Source organism: Gracilinanus agilis, chromosome 3, assembly GCF_016433145.1.
Source record: "Gracilinanus agilis isolate LMUSP501 chromosome 3, AgileGrace, whole genome shotgun sequence".
NCBI classification, from domain to species: Eukaryota; Metazoa; Chordata; class Mammalia; order Didelphimorphia; family Didelphidae; genus Gracilinanus; species Gracilinanus agilis.
In genome coordinates, this window is record NC_058132.1 from 360,056,576 (window position 1) to 360,069,871 (window position 13,296).

At 38.2% G+C, this 13,296-nt stretch overlaps 1 protein-coding gene across 2 annotated transcripts in view; it reads right to left on the bottom strand.

Annotated features, from left to right (window-relative positions):
• DZIP3 (DAZ interacting zinc finger protein 3) overlaps positions 1-13,296 on the bottom strand; it is a 119,465-nt gene that overhangs the window by 35,628 nt on the left and 70,541 nt on the right. The window contains exons 13-16 of one of the 2 annotated variants that reach the window (XM_044670104.1): positions 9,691-9,723; positions 7,852-8,024; positions 5,257-5,310; positions 1,568-1,588 (exon numbers count right to left, since the gene is read on the bottom strand). In XM_044670104.1, the coding sequence (XP_044526039.1) occupies positions 1,568-1,588; positions 5,257-5,310; positions 7,852-8,024; positions 9,691-9,723 (281 nt within the window). Of the gene's footprint in view, positions 1-1,562; positions 1,589-5,256; positions 5,311-7,851; positions 8,025-9,690; positions 9,724-13,296 lie in introns of both variants that reach the window. The other variant, XM_044670103.1, reaches the window with a different exon arrangement.

Below are 13,296 nucleotides of genomic sequence, written 5' to 3' on the forward strand. Positions count from 1 at the left end.
TCTTTAAGATTAATGTCATGGGGCAGGTAGGTGGCTCAGAGTAAGTAGACAGAGTGACAGGCCTACAGACAAGAGGTCCTAAATTCAAGTCTTATCTCAGACACTTCCTAACTGGGTGACCTTTGACATGTCACTTAATCCCCATTGCCTAGACCTTACCACTATTCTGTCATAAAACTGATATACAATATTAATTCTAAATGGAAAGTAAGGGCTTTAAAAAAAATCAATGTCCTTGATTTTGAATCAATGAAGATGAATCATTTACTTTCTTTTTTTAAAAAAACCTTTACCTTCTATCTTATAATCAATACTGTGTATCCATTCCAAGGAAGAAGAGAAGTAAGGGCTAGGTATTTGGATTAAGTGACTTTCCCAAGGTCACACAACTAGGAAGTGTCTAAGGCCATATTAGAACCCATGTCCTCCTACCTCCAGACTTGGCTCTCTACCCACTGAGCCACCTGGCTGCCCCAGTCATTGGGGCAATTTTGCAAAGTTTGCAAAATTTCCACCAAAGTCAAAAGCATGTCACCACTAATATTGTTATGACTCTTGTATGTTATGTCTTTAAAGGGAACTCTAAGGCCACTAAAGCCTAAGTATAACATTTCTAAATGAGGATATAAAACGGATCGTTTTTAAGATACTAATTACCATTATCATTAAATCTTCATTAAGTTACTTTTTTCTTCCCTCTATAAGTGAACTTCTGGCAAATGAAATACAAAAGTGTTTATCATAGTTTTCATATTAAAATTATCTTTTAATAATTAACATTATTAACAACAAAGCAGAAATAATATTTTACATTTCTACGTTTTTCATAGCACTTTCATGTACATGTTTTCATTTAATTCTCAAAACTGCCTGATGGGGTATAAAGAATAAACATTTATTATGCATGGGGAAATTAAGGCTCAGAGGTGTTACCCTATTTGCTCAAGGTTATGTAGCTAATAAGTGGTGAAACCAGAACTGGAATCCAGGTTTCCCGGTTTCTAGTTCAATGCTCTATTCTCTAAATCATACTGCTTCTCCATCCAAAACAAAAATTCTTTGTTAACCATGGTAATAAAGTTCTCTCTATTGCAAAGGGGGCAGGGATATGTAAGCATTTGGGATTGGTAATAAGAACCGGTATACTGAATCTCATTACCAGGATCCATTCTCTAAGAACAAGGGCCATGTCTTATTCCTGTCCCCAACATCTACCCTAGTGGCACAGCACCAGAGTCAGCTACTCAATAAATACTCACTGAGTAGATTGTGCTGAAAGGAAGTCTTAACTGGAAGTTATGTACTTGAATGTAAGCAATTAAGATTAGACTGCTCCTTAGTAGCTATGAAGAAAAAGCATTAGCAATTCCATTCTTCTACAAATGATCATTAATCCTCTCCTCAGTCTTAGTGAAAAAGTTAAAAAGGCAGAAAAGAGTTAGAAAGACAGAACCATTCTCTCCCCTGCCCTTAGTGGAAATATTTCCCAAGTCCAGGACAATGGGACAGTGGCTAGGCATTCTTTGCATGCATTCAAAAACAATGAAGAAACTAAAACTTACCTATGTTCTTTATTCAGCTCTTTATTCTGAAAAAAAAAAAAAGCACAAAGAATTAGAAAAAGATCCACAGCTACATCGGCATAGGGTGATGGTCTGTCATTTCAAAGGGTTGTTGTTTGGTCCCTCCTTTTTGAAGAGAGCCAATGACATCACAGGATGATGTCTTGATTTCGTATATGAATTGGATTTAAGTGAGGCAGAGCCACACAAAGTCATCAGCCTCATACTGTCTTCCAGATACATCTAAGTCCAGTTGTAGAACAAAAGTCAGAATGATTGGTGGTGGCCCAGGATGCAATACCTGACCCTGGCATCTTTGATCTCTGGCCAGGCTCTGGGTGCTCCACAGAGCCTGCTTCAAGCCACCTTCATGGCCAATGGAACAAATTGTTTGCAGCCACCCATTCTTCCAGGAGGATCTTCACATGCTTGAGGTAGACCCTTCAGTTACCCTCAACCTGGTTTAACACATCTGCCTAGATGGGTGTGTGGCCAATGCGCATGCGATATAATAGGTGAGTTAAATGTCAGGGAGGCAGCAAAGGTAGATGAACAATTTTGGAAGGAGCTTGGCAAGTCCTCAAGCCAGAGGTTCTAGTCCTCCTTGAACTCCTATACAGCCTGATGGATCTCTGTTGGTATCAGAAAGCTATTTGTTGAGATTTAACTTTTCAAAACTATGTACACTACTCCCAGAGAATGGGTGTGTATCATTAGCATATCTCTACAATATGAAAAACTGTGTGAAAGAATTAGCATATGGTAGTAAGTACCTACTATGAGCCAGGAATTGTGTTATACACTACAGCTGAAGATATAAAAGCAAGCCAGTACTTGCCCTGAAGGAGCTTCCATTCTAATAGATAGATTCAAAAGACCTAGAGGAGTGGGAGCCAATGAAAAGAGTTTTGGCCTAAGAGAACACAGTGAATTCAAGTGGAATCAAAGAACAAAAATGAATAAAATGGGACTAAGTGAGGCAGTTGTAGTATATACAGTTAGAGGCATTTTGATATCAGACATTTTTTCCATTTGGATAGGTACAGTCATGTACCATATGATTTCGAAACTAGAATCAACTTTACCTAACTTCCAATACAATTCTCTGTTAGGGTGAGTCATTACGTTCTAATGATATTGATCTTGATTTTTTTATAAGATGAAAATGAAATGAAAAAATTTAAAATGAAATTTTAAAATGAAAAACCTTAAAATTCTGAACAAATATTTTTTAAAAGTTGTTTTTTACAAAGGCAGCTGGGTGGCTCAGTGGACTGAGAGCCAGGCCCAGAGATTAGAGGTCCTGGGTTCAAATCAGACCTCAGATATTTCCTGGCTGTGTGACCCTGGGGAAATCACTTAACTCTCATTGCTTAGCCCTTACTGCTCCTTCTACCTTAGAACCAATATCCTAAGATGAAAGGTAAGGGTTTTTTAATTTTTTTAAGTTGTTTTTTTTTTATTAGACATTTATTAATATTCGTTTTTAATCTGTTTACATACTTTATGCCCCTACTTTCCCCTTCACCCCCCGCTCTTCCCCCACCCATGGCCAACGCACATTTCCACTGGTTGTAACATGTGTCCTTGTTCAGGGTCTATTTCCCATTCATGTCCACCTCAGCCCATGCATTCAAGCAATTGTTTATCTTATATGTTTCCTCTCCTGCAGTCCTTCCTCTGAATGTGGGTAGCATCTTTACCATAAATCCCTCAGAGCTGTCTTGTGTCATTGCAGTGCTGCTGGTACAGGAGCCCATTACATTTGATTTTACCATAGTATATCAGTCTCTGTGTACAATGTTCTTCTGGCTCTGCTCCTTTCGCTCTGCATCACTTCCTGGAGGTCACTCCAATTTGCATGGAATTCCTCCAGTTTATTATTCCTTTTAGCACAATAGTATTCCATCACCCACATATACCACAATTTGTTCAGCCATTCCCCAATTGAAGGACATACCCTCCTTTTCCAGTTTTTTGCCACTACAAAAAGCGCAGCTATAAATATTTTCCTACAAGTCTGTTTATCTATGATCTGTTTGGGGTACAAACCCAGCTAAGTTGTTTCTTGATAATATTTGTATTTCTACATTTTATTTCTTCTCATTTGTATTGCACTTCATCAGGTACTCTGAATATCAATTTTACTATTGCATTCTGGGCTTGTGTGACTAGTAACAATGAGTCACAATCTGAATTTTTTCCAGATGAAAGAATGGGAAAACAACAGTGACCTATAGGAAACTGTCTATGGGTCCTGCCATAATAGGCCTGCTTTTTGGAGGCAAAATGGCATGTGTACATGTGCAAGTGGCATGTGTCCAAGTAGGATCATCAGCTCAATTATAATCCTATCCTAGCTATTTTCAAAGAAAAGAACTCTCCAAAAGGAAAATCTTAATTTAAGGCTTTTAAATCAGTTAGATTACTTTAAAAAGAATTATTAAGTGAAACAGTTAAGTTTGTAATATACTAAATTATGATAAAAAAATAACAGCGATTACAAAAAATGTTTTTTAGTCAGACTAGTCTATTAACACGTTTATAATTTACAGTTTAACTCAATAAAAGCAAATGATTTATTTTTAAATTGACTTCACTTTTTCTTAATCTCAATAGTAATGCTTAGGGCTGTTCTATTTGTGTTTTCTACAAGTCTGGCCAGAGAACAATTAAATACATTCACACTGTATTTTGACACATATGTGAATTTTAACAAGATCTCTGTTTCTTTCTTATACAACCAGTCATAAATAATTTTTTCTCATTTTCTCAGCCTATGAGTCAGTCACATTGTACTTCCTAAGAGTATATGGATCTGGGTCTGATTACCTCCAAGCTCAAGCTCCAATATCAAAACAGGTGCCTACAAAGGAAAGAGGGCCCATTGAAGGCAGGCATACTTGAGGAGATGGGATGAAGGAAGGCTGCTTTTTCTTTCACACCTATAAGAGTAAATTCTTAGCACCCTCCCAAATATGAAAAAGAAAATCAAGGTTTCCTAAAGGTTTGAGGTAAATAAATATCTAAAGTGAAAGTGCTAAATAAAAGACATTGCAATAATGTGCATTTTTAAGGTTTTAGGATTTTTTACTACTTTTAGATAGGAAGGGATAAAACTTTCCAAGGGATTTTAATCTAAACACTATGAAGACCTAAGCATGAAAATATATAAAGTTGGACATAACCAAAATAGCCAGATTAAACCATTAAGGTCCCAGAATACCAAGGCTATTCAACAAATAGAAAAAGAATTCTTAAGTTGTTTTAGCTATCTATCTACCTGGATTGATTTTAAGATCAAAGTGTTGAAAAGATGTATTACATTCAAGTGTTCAGTACAAATATAGAAAAAAATTAGCTGTTTCAAATTCTCTTGGTTTTATAATCTTACTTGTTAAAAGTGACAGTCTGGGATTGGTTTTCCAATGACTGATCGTTATCTTGACAAAGTACCTCTAACTTGACAAATCTGACTTGGTAAATAATACTTTATTTTAACTGTGTATCATCAAGAAATGGGGCTTAAAATATTTTTATAGGTCAACTTATCAAGTGAAGGAACTGTAAGATCTTGGCATATATAAAATAACAAATAAAATGTTTCTTTGTTAGGAATTGCCCATGCTAACACAGTCTCTTCATACAGCATTTCTGAGACACTATTTATAATATGGCTAATATTGCTGCTTACCTTCTTTGTCTTATTCTTTTTCTTCTTCTTTGATTTATTGTTAACTCGAGCATTCTGTAACAGAATTGTAATTATAAACAAATCACTATAGCAAACATAAAACCACAAGGGAATATTTTGTTATACATGAAGAATTTTAGCCCTATACCACATCAGGCTTTTCACAGGAAATCAAATAATTGCAACCTTTACTTTTCTTTTTTTTTTTAAACCCTTACCTTCCATCTAGGAATCAATAGTATGTATTGGTTCCAAGGCAGAAGAGTGGTAAGGGTAGGCAATGGGGGTTAAGTGACTTGCCTAGGGTCACAGAGCTAGGGCATGTCTGAGGCCAGATTTGAACCCAGGACCTCCCATCTCTGGGCCTGACTCTCAATCCACTGAGCCATCTAGCTGCCCCAAACCTTTACTTTTCTAATGTTCTACTGTGGCCATGTTGCTTTTCTATATTGAGTAAAAGCTTCCATTGCTTATGTTAGAAATCCCATAATATCACCTTCTGTTCCAAAGAGCACACACAATGAAGAAAACAAAAGGAGTATTACTAAATATGTATGCACTCTAAGTGTATTTAGTCATCACCTGCAACAACAGTTGGAAGTACCACAAATGGGAAAGATGCTTTATGAATAATATTTGGATTTAACAAAGAATTTTGGGGACAGCTAGGTATCTCAGTGGACTGAGAACGAGGCCTTGAAATGGGAGGTCCTGGGTTCAAATCTGATCTCAGACACTCTTAGCTATGTGACCTTGGGTAAGTCACATAGTCCCCATTACCTAGCCTTTATTGCTCTTCTGCCTTAGAATCAATACATAGCATTTACACAGTAAGGGTTTTAGTAAATAATTAACTACAAAGGGCAATTTAAAAACTTATGGCAGTACTTTCTGAACATAAAAGGTATTATCAAGTCTTTGGGCAAAAAAATAAAGAAAAGTTAATCCTTCGATTATTCTTTAAACATTTTTCCACTGAATGCAAAACACAAAGAAGCATTCCTCTTACCAGCCCTCCTCACTCATTTTCACTTCTTCTGTGCCTCCTTTGGCCTCCTTCACTTTCTGCATTCTAGCTCCAATGAGTGAGAAATTAGGGTTGACTGCAGACATATAGCCCAATAGATAGAGGTACTGGAAATGGAATCTATTTTTTTGCATCCCTACCCACGGAAGGCAGCTTCCTTTAAGATTCTGGAAACAAGATCTGTCTGGAATATTTTGGGCATAGTTGCACATGGTAGCAAAAAGGGAAGCTAATATCACTGCTGGGTTTGTACCCCAAAAAGATAATAAGGAAAAAGACTTGTACAAAAATATTTATAGCTGTGCTCTTTGTGATGGCAAAAAATTGGAAAATGAGAGAATGTCCTTCAATGGGGGAATGACTGAAAAAATTGTGGTATCTGCTGGTGATGGAATACTATTGTGCTCAAAGGAATAACGGACTGGAGGAATTCCATGTGAACTGGAATGACCTCCAGGAATTGATGCAGAGTGAAAGGAGCAGAACCAGGAGAACATTGTACACAGAGACTGATACACTGTGGTACAATTGAACAAAATGGACTTCTCTACTAGCAACAATGCAAGGATCCAGAGCAAGGTTGAGGGACTTATGAGAAAGAAAACTAGTCACATTCAGAGAAAGAACTGTGGGAGTAGAAACACAGAAGAAAAACAACTGCTTGAACATATGGGCTGATGGGGATATTATTGGGGATATAGTCGCTAAACTATAACTCTAGTCCAACTATCAATAATATGGAATTGGGTCTTAATCAATGATACATGTAAAACCCAGTGGAATTGTGCATCAGCTACAGTGGGGTTGGGGGAGAAGGAGGGGAGAACATGAAACATGTAACTATAGGAAAATATTCAAAATGAAAATAAAAATTTTAAAAAATAAAATAAAATAAAATCCTTTCCTCTTAAAAAAAAATATTCATAGCCATGCTCTTTGTGGTGGCAAAAAATTGGAAAATGAGGAGATGTCCTGCAATTGGGGAATGGCCAAACAAATTGTGGTATCTGTTGGTGATGTAATATTATTGTGCTCAAAGGAATAATGAACTGGAAGAATTCCATGTGAAGTGGAATGACTTCCAGGAATTTGATGCAGAGTAAAAGAAGCAGAACCAGGAGAACTGATATACTATGGCACAATTGAACGTAATGGACTTCTCTACTAGCAGCAATGCAATGATCTGGGATAATTCTGAGGGACTTATGAGAAAGAACAGTATCCACACCCAGAGAAAAAACTGTGGAAGTAGAAATGCAGAAGAAAAACATATGATTGTTCACATGATTCAATGGGGATATGATTGGGGATGTAGACTAAATGATCACTCTATTGCAAATATTAATAATATGGAAATCAGTCTTGATCAATGATACTTGTAAAACTCAGTTCAACTGCATGTTGGCTACAGGAGGGGAGAGGAAGGAGGGGAGGAAAAGAACATGAATCATGCAACCATGGAAAAATTCTTAATTAACTAATTAATTGAGTGGGTTTTTTTAAAAGGAAGGCTAAATGACTTAAGTCCCATCAAATCCCATGCTTCTGTGATTAATAAGAACTTATACCTCCTGGACATCTTTAATGGATTCTATTGAAGATTCACTAGGTGCTGATTTTTCATGTTTAGGAATTTCTGCTGGCAGTTCTTCTAAGTCTGATTTCATATCTTTAATAAAGTCTAGTGGAGATTCATTCTGTTCTAGTATCTCATCCTGAAGGACCTCTTCTGGATTATAACCTAAATATTAGAGACAAAGAACTCAAAATCTAGACACAAGTAACAGGCCAATTTTCATAATTATGATACTTGAAAAAGCACTCGACAAGTATTAGATGGAAGACCTTAGACAAGTCACTTAACTTTGCTGAGCCTTAGTCTCTCCTCTTTAAAACAGAGATTATAATACAGATATCCCTTCCACATCACAAGGGTTAGGAATGATTTAGAAAATCCTTATAAATTTTTTTTGGCTCTCCTTTCATACCAGAGAAGAAGCCTGAATTTTTTTCTTTTTCTTTCATAGGGTGTTTACAGTACCTTATTGTAAAATTTGGGTTAAGTATTTGGTCATACACTATATGTAGGTCAATGTTAACATTTCTAGCCTTTGTGTGTCATCTCCTGGCTTTCACATTCTTTTTGCAGCTTCTCATTTTTTATATATCTTAACTTTTTTTTAAAAATTGTGAATTTATGGCATTAGAAGATAAAATGTGTTGATATATGATACTATACATATATCATGATTTTGTGTTTCTAAACTGAGATTGTCTGTTGGCCTTCACCTTTCTGCAAAACTCCCTCAAAATTCCCATTTAATTTTTTATGCTAACTGCCATATATCAAAATCACAACAGGAAAAATTGCAATGTGGAAGGGGTGTCTACATATGTCTTGCATTCCTCACCCCATCATTATGAAGACTGCAAAAGTGCTTTTTAAATTCTAAAGCAGTGCCTGCCATATAAGAGGTACTTAATAAATATTTATTGAATTGAAATGTATAATGACAATTATAATGACAATAAACAAGCACTATATTATGGAACAGGGATGCAAGGACACAAATAAAACAGTCCCAGACCTTAAGAAGCTAACTACTCAGAGAGAAGAGAGACATATGTACCTAAAGTATAGTATAAGGAAAACTGAGACAAGAGAAGGTACAGATAGCTGGAGAGTAGAAGTGAAGGAGAATGAAGAAAGCTTTATAAAGAAGGTAGCCAGAAGGTAGCATCTCAGGTGAGCCTTGAATGAAGACAAAGATTTTTCAAGGCACAAATAAGGAAAGTCTTTTCCAGGCACTGAAAATGGCTAATTCACATTTGGGAAATGGAGAATTGAGTTAGAGCAACAGCTAATTAATTAAGCTACTTGAGGGAAAAGATACAAAACAGAATGGCATGAAACAAGACTGGAAAAGGAGGTAGGAGAGCCAAATTATTTAGTCTCACATGTTATGGAGCTTATACTTTATGTTATAAGTAATGGGGAGACACAAAGATTTTTGAGTAGGAAACCTGGAAGAGTTAAACAGGTGCCTTTTAAAGAAAGATCTATTAAGATATATTAGTACAGTAAAGTAGGTGAGAGGCAAAGAAGGCCTAAACTAGGGTAGTGAGAAAGAAATGGATGCAAAATATATTATAAAGTTAGAATTAACAATGGTGATGATGAGGATTATGAAGCATCACAAAGAATAAGCAAATTCCTGATGATCAATTTATCAACAAAAACAAAAAGTTTCCAATTAGGAATTACTTTAAATTCCTTGAAGGCAAGAACTATGTTTTATTTATCTTTCCATTTTCCCTAGTATCTATCACAATGCATGTCAAATAGTAGGTACTTAGTAATATTTGTTTAAAAAATAAATTAATTAATAGCTCCTAAATATACTTACTATAAGAATTCGGTTCTGTTTTCACAGCCACTCCTATTGTATTAAAAAATAAAAATAAAAAGGTCAGCTGGATATGCACAGAAACATCTTACAATGATAAACTGGGATTGAGACTAAATGCCAAAGAGGTCCATATCCATATCTGCTTCATTCTGCAACTGATTACAGAATTGAGCACCCTGATTCTTTTCATTCACCCCACTTTTGTCTAAGGGCTCTCTTTAGACTTAAAATATCAAAACCACACAAACATAATTAGAAGAGAAGACATGCAAAGAGTTTTGACCTGCTCCATATGACATAATGCCTAAGGATACAAAGACCCAAGGGGCAAGCAGTTAGTTTATTGTTGCAGTTTGGGGCTTTTTTGTACCGTCCTATGCAAACTGATTTGGCCATAACATAGAGAACTAACTGTGAGGGGAAACGGGGAATTAGGGAGCACAGAGGCAATGGGTCAAAGGTCATGGTGCCCAGCCTAGTCCAGCCCCTGCATTAAGGAGCATGAAGGGAGTATGGGGGAGGGGGGGAAGGGGGGGCTATTGGGGGTGATTCCCTCATCTCAGTGTCACTCAGACCCCACCCTTTTATTCCATTTGAAGGGGATCCCTGAGAATACTTGCCAGATCCAGTGAGATAGGACAAAATTTAAGGAGGAAAACGTGTTTCCGATGATAAAGTCGGAGGAGATTAGAACGGAAGAGGTGAAGGGCCAGATGAGATACACCCGAGGGCCGAGTTGATCCCAACCTGGCCACCTGGGGACCTTCTGGATGAGGCTGGCCTCGCTGAGGGGAAGTGCTCCCCAGCCATTGGCTGAAAGAGCCATAAGCCCGCCCTCCTTTAGGGAGGGGCCTGCTTCCCACAGTGCCCCTGATTGGTTGGAGGGACTGAGTGGCAGATGGCGCTGCGGGCTGTCCAAGATGTGAACAGAACCTACCACCCCATAGGCACAAGAAATATAGTGTGTTCCATGTGGAAATATCCGGAGGCACGACGGGGTTCATTCTTGGACCTCTTCTGAAATGAAACTTTTAAATTGCATAAAATATAAGGGGCAGCTAGATGGCTCAGTGGATTGAGGGCCAGGCCTAGAGGCCCAAAGTCCTGGATTCAAAATTAACCTCAGACCCTTCTGGCTGTGTGACCCTGGGCAAGTCACTTAACTACAATAGCCTAACTTTTCCGACTCTTCTGCCTTGGAAATTTTACTTAGTATCAATTCTAAGGCAGAAAATAAAAGTTTACATAATTAAAATGAATTACATTGTATTGTGAAGAAACTCATTAAAGTTTGCTAATGAAAAATATTACCCACCTCCAGAGAGGTGAAAGCTGAGTGCAGAAAATGAATCATGCTTTTTTTCCACTTTATTTTTCTTAAGGGTTTTTTTGGGAGGGCAACATGGCCAATAGAAAATGTTTTATTAACATATTTAACATTAAAATATGTATAATTGAAAGCTTAATGCCTTTTCAAGGGTTGGGGGGTTGGGGGGAGATTTGCAACTCAAGTTTTAAAAAATGAATGTTAGGTTCAAATCTGGCCCTGGAGATGTATAACCCTGAGCAAGTCACTTCACTCTTATTGCCTAGCCTTTACTGCTCTTCTGCCTTGGAATCAATGCTTAATATCAGTTCTAAGATAGAAGGTAGGGATTCTAAAACTAAAAATTAAATGTTAAAAATTTTTTGCAGCAGTTGTTTAATATTAAATAAACTAAATAAAAATATGCTAAAAATTAAATTAGCCCCCCAAAAAACCCTTTTTTTAACACGTTCATAGTCTCAAAGCTAATAGGTCCTACAACAAAAAGGAAGCCAAATTTTAAGTAATTACCAAGCCATGAGCAATCAACAGAGGACAGATAATGACACTTTATCTCTGGGGGTACAATAGTAAAAGTTTAACAACTGGCTTTAAAAAAAATTTATGCATGCAGAATACATTTTTAAGCTTGATTTACACTACTAATAATCAACAAAACAATAAATCAAGTCCTGCTATGTAGTCTGTACCTTTTTCAAAGGGGTAAATGCTCACATTGAAAATTTAACCATCAGCCCTTACAAGGTGTTATGATCTGGCACATTTTAGAAATTCTCAGAACGTGAGCTACAGTCCCAGCTCTGAACAAAATACGATGAAAGCCAGAGTCCAGCAGGCAGGAAATCAGGAAGACAAAGTACAGGTTACAGCGTTTGCAAGTGGCCAGGAAGTGAGTGATGTGGGGGTTTTGGGGGGGGGCAAAGTAAGGGAAAAGCTGAGCTCTTGGGTGAAAAAAGGTATCAATAAAAAGGTAGATAGACAGATCCATAAATAAAAGAAGATGGGGAAGATAAGTAGAATGATAAGAAGACTGGAAGAGGCCACATAAAAGGCCTAGACTGACAGCTGAAAGCCTGCCAGGCCTTTCCCCAGGGAGCCTGCAGGGGATGGAGGCCTGAGGCTGGGGAAGGCTGCTGAAGTTGTGAACACCTGAAGCACCCCCATGTATATGCCTTCCCACTCAGAGTCTCTGAATACTGGGGGAGAATGAGTTCTATAATTATGTAAGAGGAGGGAAGAAAAATGTGATGTTATTACTTTTTACTACTGAATCCATTCCTTGTGATTCTTAATTTTATTACTATACCTTATGGTGCTCAAGAATGTAAGCAATAGAGTGGATTGAGAGCCAGGCCTATAGATAGGAGGTCCTGAGTTCAAATCTGGCCTCAGACACTTCCCAGCTGTGTGACCCTGGGCAAGTCACTTGACCCCCATTGCCTTGCCCTTACCACTCTTCTGCCTTGGAGCCAATACACAGTATTGATTCCAGATGGAAATTAAGGGATTAAAAAAAAAAAAAGAATGTAAACAATAGAGAATAATCACAAGGTAAGCCTTGAGGAGGACAAAAAGGGTTAGGGAGGTATTATTAATAATTCAATTTGATAGTGGGCACAGAGGACAGAGGCAAGATGGCAGGGGAGAGGCAGCAACTTGGCTGAACTCTGCCCACATTCCCCTCCAAACAATGTGAAAATAATGTCTTGAATCAAACCCCAGAGGTTAGTCAGAGACGCTTCTCTGGCCCAGGACAAATGAGCAGATGAGCAGGAGAGGCCTGTGACAAGGGTGTGAGAAGCGGCCTCAGCCACGGCCTAGGACAGCTATGGCAGGGGAGCCCGAGTTAATGCTGCCTCTGTGACCCTGTCGCACTGCTCTGACACAGTTCTGGGTCCCAGTGCCAGGGTGGAGAGGAGCGCTGATGGCTATTTGCGAGGGAACAGGGGCCCCAACAGTATTCCGGGGCGAGGAGTGCTAGGGTCTGTGGCTCCAGGACAGGAAGGGCCCTGGGCCACAGCTGCAGAGCAGGGAGGGAGAAGGGAACCCTGTCCCAATCCAGGACCCAGAGAAGTGTTAGCCGCTGCAACAACAGGGCAGCAAGATCTCTTCTTGGGCACAGACCAGAGAGCAGTGACTAAGCCTCTCCCCAGATCACAGCACCTCAGAAGCATTAAAACTTGCCAACCTCCAGAACAAGCTCAGAAAATAACAATGTGCAAAACTCCAAGTGAGCAGGGACCAACATAAAGTTCAAAGCGGAAAAATAAGCAACA